We start from the raw sequence: 17597 nt of genomic DNA, 5'->3' as shown, positions 1-17597 counted from the left end.
ACATGGACAAAAGAGCTGAATTCCAGAGGTGAGGTGAGAGTGACACCCTTGACATCAAGGCCGCATTTAACTGAGTATGGCATCAAGAAGCCCTGGCAGAACTGATATCAGTGGGTATCAGGGGGCAAACACTCTGCTGGTTAGAGTCATACCTGGCACAAAGGAGGATGGTTGTGGTTGTGACAAGTCAGTCATTGCAGGTCTAGGACATCTCTGCAGGAGTCCCTCAGGGTAGTGTTCTAGGCCCAACAATCTTCAGCTGCTTCGTCAATTACCTTCCCTCTGTAATAAGGTCAGAAGTGGGGATGTTCATCAATGATTGCACAGTGTTGAGCATCATTCACGACTCCTCAGATACTGAAGCAGCCCGTGCTCAAAAGCAACAAGATCAGGACAATATTCAGACTTGGGCCAACAAGTGGCAAGTAACATTCATGCCACACATTTGCCAAACAATGACCATCACCAATGAGAGACACTCTTAACTACCACCCCTTGACATTCACCGGTATTACCATTACTGAATCCTCCACTGTCAACATCCTTGGAGTTATCATTGACCAGAAACTCAACTGGACTCACCACATAAACACAGTGGCTACAACAGCAGGTCAGAGACTAGGGATACTGCGCAAGTATCGCAACTCCTGACACCTCAATGTCTATCCAGCATGTACAAGGCACAAGTCAGGAGTGTGATGGAATACTCCTCACTTGCCTAGTTGGGTGCAGCTCCAACAACACTCAAGAAGTTTGACACCATCCAGAACAAAGCAACCCGTTTGATTGGCACCACATCTACAAACATTCAATCGCTCCACCACCGGTGCTCAGTAGCAGCAGTATGTACTATCCACAAGATGCACTGCAGAAATTCACCAAAGATCCTTAGTCAGCACTTTCCAAATCCACGACCACTTCCATCTAGAAGGACAAGGGCAGCAGGTACTTGGGAACACCCCACCTGCAAGTTCCCCTCCAAGCCACTCACCACCCTGACTTGGAAATATATCACCGTTACTTCACAGTCATTGAGTCAAATTCCTGGAATTCCTTCCCTACCAGTGTTGTGGGTCAATCCACAGCAAGTGGACTGCAACGATTCAAGAAGGCAGCTCACCACCACCTTCTCAAGGGCAAATAGGGATGGACTATCAATACTGGCCAGTCAGCGATGCTCAAGTCCCACAAATGAATTTTAAAAAATAACCAATTCCCTATCTATGCTGATATCCTACCTCCAACACCATGGGCACTTCCCAATTGACTGCATCAAAATCCTGGATTAGATCGCCATATAGAGTGGTTTGAGTTGTTCCTGACATTTCCCTTGGAGTTGATGAGCAGTGAAAATCAAGTCCACAATTCCACAGTTTGGTTTGAAGCCACACTGGCTTCAAGGAAGAATTTCCTCAGAGACTGGGAGATGATACCTAGCCAGGGATTCAAATGATGATATTCATAGCAATAGAGAGTAGGGTGATTCCACAGTAGTTTCCATTGTCCACTTTGTCTCCATTTTTGAAGATGGTGATGAGGACTGCATTCCTGAGACTAGCAGAAATTTCTTCTTTGTCTCAGATTTTCAAGAACAGTTGATGGAGATAATGAGTAACCTCTCTATTCCTCCAAGTTTCAAAATATCTGCTGAACCCCATGCATTCCTATAGTTTTTCCATTCTTTATGGATCCAATGGTGGCTTCAACTTCTGCCATCTTTGAGGGGAGTGGGGGAATTGCCTCAAACATGTCCTCACCTATGATTATATCACAGCTTAGAAGTGCTTTGAAGTGTTCTCTCCATCATAAGCTGATTTTTTTTTTCTGTCCTCAAAAGGGTTCCATCCTTATGCTACAGTACTTTGAAGCAAAGAGGGGGTTTAGACTGTTTGGTGCCTCAGTAGCACTGAAGAAACCCTGGTGTCATGCTTGTCAGCAAGGAGTTCCAGCTATTAGATTTCCCAGTCTACTTCTTTGTAACTCCAACTTTGCTGTTTGACGAGTTCTCCTTTTTACCTCACTGGTGATGATTTGCCAGCACAGAAAACTTTCCTCTTCTTGTTGATGAGGTCTTGGATAATGTGACCAGAATAGTTCATGTTTCTTGATGATGTAACCAATGGCTTCTTCATAGAATGAAGTGATGGCTATATTCAGACATTTCCATATTTCTTCCACTACATTAAAATGAACTCTTTGAATGCATTGGTGAAGACATCGCTGGAAGTTTGCTAGTCTACTTGACTCTTGAAGCCCTCAATAATGAGCATTTTTCTGGACAAGTTCTTTGTCTTCAGCCGCTTTTGGTATTATCGATGGACATTGAGGAGTGGGTCAGCCAGTGGTCTGTTCAGCAGTTGGATGCACCGGTTGTAAGTTTGTAATGAGAACATTTGTTTGATTTTGGGATCGAATGATGATGTAATTAATCATGAACCAGTGCTTTGATCATGGATGCACCAAGAGATCTTGGATCCTCCAAGAGATCTTGAACTTGTCTTTTTGGTGGAACAATGTGTTGGCAATGGCTAGCTGGTGTTCAGCACATTTTGTGAACAGGAGAATCCCATTGGAATTGCAATTCTTGAGTTCTTTCTTTGGTTCTTTTCCAATGTTTGCATCCTATCCAATCCTGGTGGAAGTCTCCAAGAGGGATAATTTTAGCCCATAGGGGTGTGTCTTGAATGATGCCTAGAGTGGACTAGAAGCCTTCTTTGGACTCATCAACGACTGGGGCATAGGCACATAGGACCGTTGCCTGCTGGTTCTTGGCAAGTTGTACATGGAGAGTCCTGAGATGATTACTGATACTAACTGGGAGCTTCAAGAGATGGTTGATGAGTTCATTCTTGATGGTGAATCCAATTCCATGTGTCCTGGGTTGATCCTTCGGTTTTATTCTCTAGGAGAAGGTGTAATCACCACCTTTTTCCCTTAGCAGCCTGCTCTTCGAATCTCCGCCAGGGCAACAATATCACTGTTGGATGACACAGTTAGCACAGTTAGTTAGCACTGCTGCCTCACAGCACCAGGAACCCAGGATCAATTCCAGCCTCTGGCAACTGTCTATGTGGAGTTTGCACGTTCTCCCTGTATCTGTGTGGATTTCATCTGGGTGCTCCAGTTTCCTCCTACAATCCAAAGATGTGCAGGTTAGGTGATTTGGAGATGCCGGTATTGGACTGGGTGGTGTACAAAGTTAAAAATCACACAACACCAGGTTATAGTCCAACAGGTTTAATTGGAAGCACACTAGCTTTCGGAGCAATGCTCCTTCATCAGGTGATAGTGGAAGGCTCAATCGTAACACAAAATTTATAGCAAAAATTTACAGTGTGATGTAACTGAAATTATACATTGAAAAATTGATTGTCTGTTAAGCCTTTCATCTGTTAGCATACAGTGATAGTTTCACTTCTTTCATGTGTAAATCACAAAACCCTTTTTTTTAAAAAGTTGCATTCTCAGGTTAGCTGTTAACAATGGTGATAGCTAGACAATATGTTGAAGGTGTTGGCCCCCTGTGTTCTCTGTCTATGCCATGATGCTTAGATTATTCTCGTCTAAAAAGTGAGATAACGGAGTTTTACATAAATTCATGCAGTTTTTGAGCTCAGAGTTCTACATGAATGCATGCAGTTTTTCAGCAACGTACAATGTAACCCTACAAGTACTTGTAATAAATAGTCCTTCTTCTTTAATACAGAAACCGGGTCCGTATGTTTTATCAATCTATATTAAAGGTATATCAGGGAATTTTGTGTACTTTTTTAGCCTTGAATTTGTGATGACTCTGGGAACATTGGAGCATAATTTCCAGTGCGCAACCATAGTGAGTCATAACAGTCAAATAAAAACAAAATACTGCAGATGGTTGAAATTTGAACCAAATACAGATAATGTTGGAGAAACTCAGCAAGCTTAGCAACTTCTGTGGAAAGAAACAGTTAATGTTTTGAGTCTGATATGACTCTCATTCTGAAGAACCTGTTGAGTTTCTTCAGCATTCTCTGTGTTTGAAATGTAACAGTACTTATGACCTAAGCTGGATAGTGGAACTGAATTCTAGAGTGAGTTATAGATCATTCATGTGAAAAAAACATGTGAAATCCAAGAAATAATTTTACATACCCCTGTAGAGTATCTGTCCATTAAGCAGAATTGTTGCTTTTGTGCAATGGTACACTTTAGCACTGTCTAATAAGTTCACTTCAATGTTTATTTCTCTTAATTTTTCAGCTCAAGAAAAGTGTGGTTAAGGCAGACCTTCGCACATTTGCAAATGATCTAGAGGCAAAAGCGAATTCATTGGTATGTTTTGATTTTGGAAGCTGGATACAATTTGAGTTAGACAGTGGGGAGTTGTATTTACTTACCTTTTCATATGAAAACAGATACATTTTCAGATTCCTGTGAGTTATTTATTTGATACTATTACTGATAACTAAAAATAAATTAATGGTCGGGCAATTAACATGTTTTTTAGTCTGTATGGCAATTGCTACCATCTTTACTCATTTAAATTTTCGTAATTTGTATGAGCAAATTTGTTATGTAAATATTTTTTCTTTTGGTAGTGGTGGAAATTACATTTTATGAAATAGGCAACTTATACTGGATTACTGTGGTGCAGTACCAGGAACTATTAAATTGTAATTGCGTTTTTTTTGAAGATCACAAGCTAAGCTTGCTTTCTTTATTGCAGCAGAGACTTGTGGATTCTAAAAGTTAATATTATCCTACAAAGGAAATGTAATTCTAATTAATGTGACTGCATTGTGCTTCCTATAAGGTTCTTTCCGTGTCAATTCCCAGTGGTGACATGATTACATAAGGTTTTAAAAATTGTCTGTTGGATTACAAAATAATTATCTGTTGAGAAAAACTCTTGATCACTAACATTAAGAAATATCTCTAGCACGGTTTCGCTTATTAAAGTCAACTTTCCACTCCTTTGTTTCCTCTTGAAAGTGGCAAGTAGGGATGGATGGGCACCTGTTGCTCTTCCAATATCTTAAGTGAGTATTCGTCTGGACAGCTTTGCAGTTCAGTCAGCACTTTTTGATACTTGGCACCTGAGTCCATTTAAGTGCTGGGTAGCAGCAAAAAGTTAGAACCATGAATGTTTTTTCTTGAAATTCACCACTGATTTAAGCATAGTGATGGCAAGTTGTGAACCATTAGTGGTACCCAACCTACAATTAGTTAACTTACTGCAAACTGGTGATTGAATCTTTTTCTACTCTGTGTAATTTACTGCTACACCTGGAAATTTGGTTTCATGGCTTGGTCTGTGCTCCTTTCTGAGAGAAATCTAACAATTACAATGAACACTAACCTACTTTTCATTGCTTTCTACTATTCTATAGATATTTGTATGCAAATACAAATTCACAAAGTACTGAGAATGGTTATTATTTGGGCCAGAAAGAACATCTTGGCTCTGGATACACTTGGTTTCACAGGTCAACTCCGACACATATGAAACATATAAAACAGAAACTGATGCTCAGCAGGTCTAGAATTGTCTTCAGAGCTGAATATTGGTCACTGAACTCAAAACTAACTTTGTTTTCTCTCCACAGTTGCTGCCAGACCTGCTGAGTTTCTCCAGCAATTTGTTTGTGTGTATTTCAAATCTCCAGCATCCACAGCAATTTGTTTTATTTTATCTACAGATATGAAGTTGTTTACTCAAAAAGTTACATTTGGCATAACATTTTTATAATTCATCTTTTTATCCTTAATAAGTTTAAAAATCCTTTAGGACATTAATATATAAAATAACAATCTGAAAATTTTGAAATAAATTACCATAGATTCAGAGTTTCTTGGTGCATCTATATCTATGCTGAATATACTGTTTACAGTTTTGCTTGCATGAACATGCCAGTCTCAACTTGATGTAAAGTTTCTTCCTGCCTTAACACTTAACTTAACACCAAACGCTAAGTTTTTACCCTACTTTTAGCCCTCTCTAACCTCATCTTGAACATGAGACTTATCTCTTGCATCCTCAAATTTATTCTTAGCAAACTGCTGACCTCCTGACTTTATTTCATTGTGCCCATGTGAGCTGCTATTAATGGATCCCTCTCTTTTAAAATTGTCACTGCCACTCCTGCTCTCACTAAACAAATCCTCAGTCCTTGCAATTTGCTACCCCACCTCCAGACCCACTTTCTTCCCAAGCCTTGAATATGTTGTTGCCTACCAAATTCTGCCCATCAGCCCAGGACTTTGTTTGAATCTCCGATCAAGTATCTGCTCCATTGTAGCACCAAAATGTCTCTTCTAAAAGTCACAAATTACATCTTCTGTAGCAACAAAGGTTTCTTATCCCTCCCTATCCTTCTTAACCTGTCTGATGCTTCACTTTACTCAGGTGTCATTCTACTGTTGTCCAGTTAGGTGGAACTGCTCTCATCTGTTCCATTCTTATGTAGTTAATCATTGACAGAGAATTGCCATCAATGAATTTTCTTCCCATTTCTGTGGTATCCCCTGAGGATCCTATCCTTGGTGCCCTCCTATTTCATGTCTACATGCTACCTTCAATGAGATGATCTGAAAAACATCAGTATAAAAATTTATTTTCAATCAATCTATTCAAATATGTTATGACACACCTCTCCAGGACAGACCTTCAAGATCTTGAATAAACAGCTTTACTTCATTAGCATCCTTTTTGTCTGTAAATTGCCAGACTGTTTCTCTGGCATCTTGTACTGGATAAGGAATTGAAGTCTCCACTGCAAACTCTATTTCCTCATTACTGATTTCAGCTCTCTTCCTGACAACCACCAAAGGCTGAACCAGACTATTCATGACCTTACATCAAATTTAATAGTGAGCTGAGCGGGCTTTGAACCCCATACCCTTAACATCGCTGATTTCACATTGGCTTATCTGTATTGCTGGTGATTCTCCACTCAGTGCTACCCACACTCTAACATAAGTATAGTCCTGTCTACCATCAATCTTGTGCTCACTAACCCACACTCACTGTTCTTATAGTTCTCAGCCTCATTTTAAGAACTTTCCATGGCACTTTATATTTCTGTAATCTACTCCAACCCTGCAATTTTCCATGATTTCTGCATTCATCTAATTTCTGCCTCCTGAGCATCCCTAATTTTAATTGCTCCACCACTAATTGTTGTGCTTTCAGTTGCATAGATTTTGAGCACCGTATTTCTCTCCATGAATCTTTCTGTTTCTCTACTTCACTTTGCTCCTATAAAACATTCTTTACAACCTACATGCTTGACTAAATTAATGTTACCTGCTGTAATAACTCCTTATGTGGTCTGGGTGTTGTACTTTGCTTTATAATGCTGCTGTGAAACATTCTGGAATGTCTTATTCCATTAAGGATTGTAAATAAATACAATATTATATGAAGTATGGGTAGTTACCTAACAATTCATTGATAAAACTTGATGTGCATTGATGCCCTTTCATTTAGCATCAGTGAACAAATGTCAATAGCTTCAGAGAAAATTTAAAATCCAAATGTGCAGTTTTTTAAAAAGTAAAATAATTTGGAATGACATATCTGAAAGGGTGGTAAGGCAGTTTCAGTGCTATGTTTTCTAACAGGATTTGGTTATATTTGGAAAGAAAATGACGACAAGACTATGGGGAGTAATCATTAATTCAAACCAGTGACAAATAGTCATAGAGATTTACAGTACGGAAGCAGACCCTTCCGTCCAACTCGTCCATGCTGACCAGATATCCTACATAAATCTAGTCCCATTTGCCAGCATTTGGCCCGTATCCCTTCCTATTCATACATCCATCCAGATGCCTTGTAAACATTGTCATTGTATCAGCCTCCACCACTTTCTCTGGCAGCTCATTCCACACATGCACCACCCTCTGTGTGAAAAAGCTGCCCCTTAGATCCCTTTTATATCCTTCCCCTCTCACCTTAAACCTGTGCCCTCTACTTTTGACTCCCCCACCCCAGGGAAAAGACCTTGCTCATTTATCCATGTGCCTTTATAAACCTCTATAATGTCACTCCTCATCTTTCAACACTCCAGGGAAGATAGCCCAGCCTATTGCTCAAGCCCTCCGACTCTGACAACATCCTTTTAAATCTTTTCTGAACCCTTCCAAGTTTCACAACATCCTTCCCTTAGAAGGGAGACCAGAATTACATGCAGTACTCCAAAAGTGGCCGAGCCAATGTCCTGTTCAGCTGCAACATGACCTCCCAACTCCTAGACTGTATGCACTGATCAATAAAGGCAAGCGTACCAAACACCACTTTCACTACCCTATCTACCTGGGACTCCACTTTCAAGGAACTATGAACCTGCACTCCAAGGTCTCTTTGTTCAGCAGCACTTCCCACAATCTTACCATTAAATGTATAAGTCCTGCCCTGATTTGCCTTTCCAAAATGCAACACTTCACATTTATCTAAATTAAACTCCATTTGCCACTCCTTGGCCCATTGGTCCATCTGATCAAGATACTATTGTACTCTGAGTTAACCTTCTTCACTCTACACTACACCTTCAATTTTAGTGTCATCTGCAAACTTATTAACCGTCCCTCCTATGTTCACATCTAAATCGTTTATGTAAATGACGAAAGCTAGTGGACCCAGCACTGATTCTTGGGGCACACCACTGATCACAGGCCTCCAGTCTGAAAAACAAGCCTCCACCACCACTTGCTACCTTCTACCTTTGAGCTAGTTCTGTATCCAACTAACAAATTCTCCCTCTATTCGATGTGATCTAACCTTCCTAACCAGTCTGCCTTGAGGAGCCTGGTCAAAGGCCTTACTGAAGCCCCTCCAGATCACATCCACTATTCTGCTCTCATCAATTCTCTTTGTTACTTCTTAAAAAAGTTCAATCAAGTTAGTGAGACACGACTTCCCACACACAAAGCCATGTCGACTATCCCCCGAATCAGTCTTTGCCTTTCTAAATACATATAGATCCTGTCTGTCAGGATTCCCTCCAACAACTTTCCCACTGCCAATGTCAGGCTCACCAGTCTATATTTCCCTGGTTTGTCCTTTTCACCTTTCTTAAATAGCGGCACAACATTAGCAAACCTCCAGACACCTCAACTGTGGCTATCGATGATACATATATGTCAGTAAGGGGCCTAGCAATCACTTCCCTAGCTTCCCACAGAGTTCAAGGGTACATCTGATCAGGCCCCAGGAATTTATCCACCTTTATGCATTTTAAGATGTCCAGCAACTCCTCCTCTGCAATATGGATATTTTTAAAGACGTCGCTATTGATTTCCTCATGTTCTCTATCTTCCATATTCTTCTCCACAGTAAACACTGACGCAAAACACTCATTTAGTATTTCATTGATCTCTGCTGTTTCACACGTAGACGACTTTGCTGACCTTTTAAGGAGCCCTATTCTCTCCTTAGTTACCATCTTAATGTATTTGTAGAATCCCTTTGGATTCTCTGTAATCCTGCTTGCTAAAGCTACTTCATGTTCCATTTTTGCCCTCCTGATTTCCCTCTCGAGGATACTCCAACTATATGTATTCTCTTCTAAGAATTCATTTGATCCCTGCTGTCTATACCCGATATATGCTTCCTAAGTTTTCTTGACTCAAACCTCAATTTCTCTAGTTGTCCAACATTCCCTAAACCTACCAGCGTTGCCCTTCACCTTAACAGGAACATACTGTCTCTGGACTCTCGTAATCTCATTTTTGAAGGCTTTCCATTTTCCAGCCGTCTCTTTAACTGTGAACATCCGCCCCCGTTCAGCTTTTGAAAGTTCTTGACTAATACACATAGAAATTGTCCTTCCTCCAATTTAGAACTTTAACTTTTAGATCCGTTGTATTCTTTTCCATCACTACTTTAAAACTAATAGAATTATGGTCACTGGCCCCAAAAAGCTCCCCCACTGACACGTCAGTCACCCTGCCCTGCCTTATTTCACAATTGTACGTCAAGTTTTGCACCTTTCCTAGTAGGTACATCCACATACTGAATCATCGTTTTCTTGTGCACACTTAACAAATTCCTCTCCATCAACACTATGGCAGTCCCAGTCTATGTTTGGAAAATTAAATCCACTACCTCAACCATTCTAATATTCAAAGAGATAACTGAGATCTCCTTACAAATTTGTTTCTCAATTTCCCACTGACTATTAGGGATCTATAATACAATTGCAGTAAGGTGATCATCCCTTTCTTATTTCTCAGTTCTACCCAAATAACTTCCCTGGAGATATTCCCAGGAATATCCTCCCTAAGTACAACAGCAATGTTATCCTGAATCAAAAATGCAACTCTGCCTCCTCTCTTACTTCCCTTTCTATTCTTCCTATAACATGTATACCTTGGAATATTAAGCTGGCAGTCCCGTGCATCCCTGAGCCACACCTCCGTAATTGCTATGATATCTCATGTTTCATGTCCCCTACCATGCCGTCAGTTCGTCTGCTTTACCACTCAGGCCTCTTGCATTGAAATAAATGTGAATTAATTTATCAGTCCTACATCATTCTCTGCTTTGTTCCTGCCTGCCCTGACTGTTTGGCCTACTCTTCTCCCCAACAGTCTCAGACTGATATTTTTGCTCACAATCTCCCAGGGTGCTACCCCACTCTAGCAAATCTCCCACCAGTATATTATTCCCTTTCCAATTTAGGTCTATTCCTTCCTTATACAGGTTGTTTCTACCACAGAATAGATTCCAATGATCCAAAAACGTGATTCTTTCTCCCCTGCAACAACTTCTCAGCAATGCGTTCATCTGCTTTATCCTCCTATTCCTACCCCCACTAGCTTGTGGCACTGGGAGTAATCCAGATATTACTACCCTCGAGGACCTCCTTTTTAAATTCCTGTCTAACTTCCTATATTCTCTCCTCAGAATCTCATCCTTATCTCTTCCTATGTCATTAGTTCTGATGTGTATTACATCCTCCCACTGGTCCCTCTTGCCTTTGAGAATATTCAGCACCCACTCAGAGATATCCTGATCCTGGCACCAGGGAGGCAACACACCATTCTGATGTCTTACTGTCAGCTTCAGAAACTTCTGTCTGGGCCTCTGCCTAGAGAGGCCCTAATCACAATTGATCGCTTGGAAGCTTGCATATCCCTCCATTACATGAGAGCCAGTCTTTGTACAAGAAACCTGGCTATAAGTGTGGCATTCCCTTGAGAGTCCATCACACCCTATATTTTCCAAAACAGCATACTTGTTTGAGATAGGGATGCACACAGGAGATTCCGGCACAACCTGCCTCCCTCTCCTACCTTTCCTGAAGGTCACCCATTTACATGACTGTATCTTTAGTTTACCTTCCTGCTATCTATCACACCCTCCAGCACCTATAAATTCCTCTTTGCCACTCTAACTGCCACTCCAATTGATCCATGCACTCCAATATGATTTGCAATCAAGCACTCTTCCTGTCAACATGATTATCAGTAGCATGGAAGCTGTCCCTAATCTCACACATCTCTCATATCTAATAGGAAGAGCACATCGCTCTGCTAAGGACCATCTTTGCACCTTAACAATCTACCGACACAGAAAATAGCATAACCTTATTGCTCCAGGCTAACTTAATACCTATGTTTTATATTTTTAAAGTTTAATCAAGAGACAGATCTCAATAAAAACAGATAATCAAAAAAAACCCACTCTACTCACTATTGTAGATTTACAAAATAAAGCTAGCGACTTAGCTACTCCTCTGCTGTGAGCTCCTACACGCAGGTTTCTCCAAGGTCAGCTGAGAATTTGGCTTTTTATTTTTCTTTGACAAACTCTGATGTTCAGAGATACTTAAAATCAGACATCAGAGACAGTAGCTGTGAAGGTTCACTGCTGGTTCAGACAGCAGTGTAGGTTTCTTTCTGTGTTGATTCACTTCCCACATGTGGTCACTGCTTTTGTCTCCCTTTTTTTAATAGAACATAGAACATTACAGCGCGTACAGGCCCTTCGGCCCACGATATCGTACTGACTTGTGGAAGCATTCTGAAGTCCATTTTTCCTACACTATTCCATTTTCATCCATATGTTCATCCAATGACCATTTAAACACCCTTAAAGTTGGCGAGTCTACTACTGTTGCAGGCAGTGCGTTCCACACCCCTACTACTCTCTGAGTAAAGAAACTACCTGTGATATCTGTGCTATATCTATCAACACTCAATTTAAAGCTATGTCCCTTCATACTAGCCATCACCATCTGAGGAAAAAGGCTCTCACTGTCCACCTCATCTAACCCTCTGATTATTTTATATGTCTCAATTAAGTCACCTCTCAAACTTCCTCTCTCTAACGACAACAGCCTCAGGTCGCCAAGTCTTTCCTCATTAGACCTTCCCTCCAAACCAGACAACATCCTAGTAAATCTCCTTTGAACCCTTTCCAAAGCTTCCACATCCTTCCAATAATGCGGTGACCAGAACTGTACGCAATACTCCAAGTGCAGCCGCACCAGAGTTTTGTACAGCAGCAGCAGGACCTCATGGCTCCGAAACTGAATGCCTCTACCAATAAAAGCTAACACACCAGATACCTTCTTAACAACCTTATCAACCTAGGTGGGAACTTTCAGGGATCTATGTACATGGACACCGAGATCTCTCTGCTCATTTGCACTACCAAGAATCTTACCATTAGCCCAGTACTCTTTTCATTTCTATTGTTCCTTCCAAAGTGAATCATCTCACAGTATTCTGCATTAAACTCCATTTGCCACCTCTCAGCCAAGCTCTGCAGTTTATCTATGTCCCTCTGTAACCTACAACATCCTTCAGCACTAACCACAGTTCCATCCACCTTAGTGTCATCTGCAAATTTAATAACCCATCCTTCTATGCCTTCATCAAGGTCAATTTTAAAAATTACAAACAGCAGTGGCCCCAAAACAGATCCTTACAGTACACCACTAGTAATTGAACTCCAGGATGAACATTTCCCATTAACCACCAACCTCTGTCTTCTTTCAGATAGCCAATTTTTGATCCAAACCGCTAAATCATCCTCAATCCCATGCCGCCGTATTTTGTGCAGTAGCCTACCGTGGGAATCCTTATCAAATGCCTTACTAAAATCTATATACACCACATCAACAGCTTTACCCTCATCTACCTGCTTGGTCACCATCTCAAGGGACTCAATAAGGTTTGTGAGGCACGACTTACCCTTCACAAGACAGTGTTGACTATCCCTAATGAACTCAATCCTCTCTAGATGATTATAAATCCTATCTCTTATAACCTTTTCCAACACTTTACCCACAACCGAAGTAAGGCTCACTGGTCTATAATTAACAGAGTTGCCTCTACTCCCCTCTTGAACAAAGGGACAACATTTGTTATTCTTCAGTCTTCTGGCACTATTCCTGCAGAAAATGACGACATAAAGATCAAAGCAAAAGGCTGTGCAGTCTCCTCCCTGGCTTCCCAGAGAATCCTAGGATAAATTCCATCTGGCCCAGGGGGGACTTATATATTTTCACACTTTCCAGAATTGCTAACACCTCCTCCTTGCGAACATCAATCCCTTCTAATTTATTTGCCTGTATCTCAGTATTCCCCTCGCCAATGTTGTCTTTTTCCAGTGTGAATGCTAACAAAAAAATATTCATTTAGCGTTTGTCCTATCTCCTTGGACTCCATGCACAACTTCCCACTACTACCCTTGATTGGCCCTAAACTTTCTTGACTGATTCTTTTATTCCTGATATACCTATAGAAAGCTTTTGCTTTTTACTTGATCCTACCTGCCAGTGACTTCACATGTCCTCTCCTGGCTGATCGTAGCTCTCTCTTTAGGTCTTTCCTGGCTAACTTGTAACTCTCAAGTACCCTAACTAAGCCTTCACGTCTTATCCTAACATAAGCCACCTTCTTCCTCCTGAGAAGCGATTCAACTTCTTAAGCCACTGCTCCCTTGCTAGACCACTTCCTCCCTGCCTGACAGGTAAGTACTTATCAAGGATACGCAGTAGCTGTTCCTTGAATAAGCTCCACATTTCAATTGTGCCAATCCCCTGCAGTTTCCTTCTCATCCTATGCATCCCTAATCTTGCCTAATCACATCCTAATTACGTTTCCCCCAGCAATAACTCTTGCCCGATGTTATATACCTATCCCTTTCCATCTCAAGTCAACGTAACTGAATTGTGGTCACTGTCACCAAAGTGCTCACCTACCTCCAAATCTAACACCTGGCCAGGTTCATTACCCAGTACGAAATCCAACGTGGCCTCGCCCCTTGTTGGCTTGTCTACATACTGTGTCAGGAAACCATTCTGCACACATTGGACAAAAACTGACCCATCCAAAGTACTCAAACTACAGTATTTCCAGTCAATATTTGGAAAATTAAAGGCCCCCATAACATTCCCCTGTTACTCTCGCTCCTATCCAGAATCATCTTTGGTATCCTTTCCTCTGCATCTCTGGAACTAATTGGATGCTCATTTACAAACTCCCAAGAGGGTGACCTCCTTTACTGTTTCTAACCTCAGTCCATACTATCTCAATGGACAAGTCCTCAAACATCCTTTCTGCTACTGTAATACTGTCCTTGGCTGACAATGCCACACCTCCTCCCCCCCCCACCACCACCACCCTGCCTCACATGCCATCCTCTCTGTTCTTACTGAAACATTCAAATTCCAGAACCTGCATCAACCATTCCTGTCCCTGCTCTATCCATGTCTCTGAAATGGCCACAACATCAAAGTCCCAGGTACCAACCCATGCTGCAAGTTCACTTTAAAGTGCTGTTGTTCTGACCTATATTTCCCAAAGTACAACAGCTTATAAAACAGTAATTACTGCTCCTAGCATTCAACGAAACCAGCTCCAACACTGAGCAGCTCTTACAGCCACAAATTTTTCCCGTCTTCCATCTTGGATTACTCAGAATCCTGCACGAGTTAACTAGTTTTCTTCTGTGCTCTGTGATTCTAGGCTAGATGGAAGGAGAATTGTGCATTGAAATTTCAGTGATTTTGAGGTTAATAGAATCCTGTCTTTGGAATACTGACTGTTCTTGAATCAATTTCTGGTCATTCGGTCAATATTGTCTTTGTGTCTTATAACCTTTGTAAATTGGTGCATACAGCTGATAAGAACCCATCTGTCCTAAAATAATGAAAAGCTAAAATCAGTAATTTACAGAAAACCATTATTGTAAATGTTTGGCATAACCAGCATATATTTGTAATATCACCCCTAACCCCATCATTGCTACATTGGAATGCATTTTTGAGGCAGAAGACTTATTCATATTTAATGTTCCTTCCAGTGTTTAACTCTCTCAACATAATATTGAACATTTTCAGCCTGCAGGAGCCCTGGCGAATGCATTAAGAGGCCATGTAAACAATATTCGAGCAATCCACAACCAGCAAGTTATACCACTTGAACAAACTTTGGTAAGAAAAGTGCAGTGAAATTTTTTTTATGCAAAAAACCTTTAAGCTTGTGCTTGTGCATCTGTAGTATACTCTGTTTGAGAAAATGAGCATTATTTAACAGAAGTGAAAGTGTTTTGATTTTGCCTGGACAGGTGGTGAGAAAAACCTGCATTAGCTGTTTTGGGGAAGGCCCACCTTATAAATATAGTGCTGCTCAAATGCTGAGTTTAGACAGTAAGGGCATCTTTGAAATCAAGGACCCCAGCAGCAGATGTCCTGCTCTTTGATGGTCAATTAGAGGTAGCCGCTGAACAGCATTTGATGAAGTTAGGTCTTATTCCATCCCTTCACTGTTTACACTTTTCTCCTCATTTTTAGTTTGGAAACCATCTGTGTTTCATAAAACATTTTAAATCTTTGCATGTTATTTGCTTTCTGCTATGTACTTTAACTAATTTTTACTTCCTGATTTTTTTAAAATGCTAATCAGAAATATGTTGAAGCCCGGGTAAGTTCTTATTCAATGACCCATTAAACATCTCAAAAGTATTTCTTGGAAGGCATTTTTAAATTTGTGTTCATTGTCAGAATGTTAATGAGATTGGAATAATCAAGAACAGAAAACAATCGATGGACTCAAGATACCTGGCACCATTAATCAACTTCACTTCAGCCACCTTCTGCTATATTCCTGAAACCTTTTCTTTCTCCAGAGTCACCTCCTCATGCTACTATCTTCAGTGTAATTTTTTTAGTGAATTATTCTATACTTCAATTTTCCTTTTTATTAAAGCGTAGTGTAGACATTTCTCTGAATTTCCTACTTAAAAAGAATCAAGTAACTCGGTTAGTAAAGTATCTTCAGTTGATGTTAAACATCTTGAAACATTGACCTGGATATTCTGATGACCAGATAGACTTCGAAGCTGTGCAGAGTGGAGTGGAATTGGGGGGCAGGGAAATTACCCAGATACAGCAGACTCCATTGTGATTGCCCAGGAAGTTGCAGATTCTGATGACCAGTTCCTCTGCATCTGGAATTCTCTGAAGGAATCCATTAAAGGTGGAGAGTTTGGAGGTATTTTTGGCAATAGTTACTCAGGAAAAGTTGGACAATTAATAATCTGGTCTAACTGCTGGGTATCTATTCAGCTGATTTACCCCTTATTACTCACCCCAACCCCAAAAACATCCTTCTGACCTCTTGTCCTCCCACATTCCCCCCTCCCTATTGACAATCATCCTGCTACTGACCAGACCCCATCAACCCAACAACCTTTCTCACCCACCAGTCTTATAGCCCTCTGTTAGCTGGCATCAACACTCTTTTCCCGTGCCAAACTTGATGTCCAGGTTTTCTGCTGCCACCAGACACCGGCCATGACACCCACATCCCCAAGACATTGACCTCCCTAAATGCTCCATTGTATTAACTGCTACCATAATTTCACACTTATCTGATATGATTAGATTAGATTAGATTACTTACAGTATGGAAACAGGCCCTTCGGCCCAACAAGTCCACACCGAACCACTGAAGCGCAACCCAGCAAGATCCATTCCCCTACATTTATTTCACACTTATCTGATATGATTAGATTAGATTAGATTACTTACAGTATGGAAACAGGCCCTTCGGCCCAACAAGTCCACCGAACCACTGAAGCGCAACCCAGCAAGATCCATTCCCCTACATTTACCCCTTCACCTAACACTGTGGGCAATTTAGCCTGGCCAATCCACCTGGCCAATGCACATTTTTGGATTGTGGGAGGAAACCGGAGCACCCAGAGGAAACCCACGCAGTCACGGGGAGAATGTGCAAACTCCACACAGAGAGTTGCCTGAGGCAGGAAATGAACCCGGGTCTCTAGCGCTGTGAGGCAGCAGTGCTAATCACTGTGCCACCATGCCGTTGCAGAAGCTGTCTAAGGGTCTAACCGTGTTGATGGACTTTTAAATGTCAGAACAAGGCCCGCTGGCTGCTGCTAAAGGAGCTGTGGTTTAGCTTCCTCTGACTGTCCTGCACTATGAGGAATTGTGATTTCATGTATGACCTGCATTTCTGAAGGAGCCAGGATCAGAATTTCCGTGTAGAAATGAGCAACTCAGTACGAACAGAAAATAAAATTGGAGCAGAGTAGCAACAGACTGTGATATCTACTTCTTGGAAACCTGGGTCATTTT

General features: G+C 41.1%; 1 protein-coding gene across 13 annotated transcripts in view; it reads left to right on the top strand.

The window, feature by feature from the left end:
• The window catches only part of LOC122551995 (prominin-1-A-like), a 281448-nt gene that overhangs the window by 200096 nt on the left and 63755 nt on the right, over window positions 1–17597 (top strand). For 9 of the 13 annotated variants that reach the window (XM_043694582.1, XM_043694560.1, XM_043694585.1 and 6 more), the window contains 3 exons: window positions 4240–4311; window positions 15336–15428; window positions 15901–15918. In XM_043694582.1, coding sequence (XP_043550517.1) covers window positions 4240–4311; window positions 15336–15428; window positions 15901–15918 — 183 coding nt within the window. The remainder of the gene's footprint in view (window positions 1–4239; window positions 4312–15335; window positions 15429–15900; window positions 15919–17597) is intronic. The other 4 variants (XM_043694569.1, XM_043694612.1, XM_043694610.1 and 1 more) reach the window with 1 other exon arrangement.

The sequence above is a fragment of the Chiloscyllium plagiosum genome, chromosome 1 (genome assembly GCF_004010195.1).
Source record: "Chiloscyllium plagiosum isolate BGI_BamShark_2017 chromosome 1, ASM401019v2, whole genome shotgun sequence".
Lineage (NCBI taxonomy): Eukaryota > Metazoa > Chordata > Chondrichthyes > Orectolobiformes > Hemiscylliidae > Chiloscyllium > Chiloscyllium plagiosum.
Note: the sequence above shows the minus strand (reverse complement) of the source record. Positions and strands in the feature narration are given on the sequence as shown.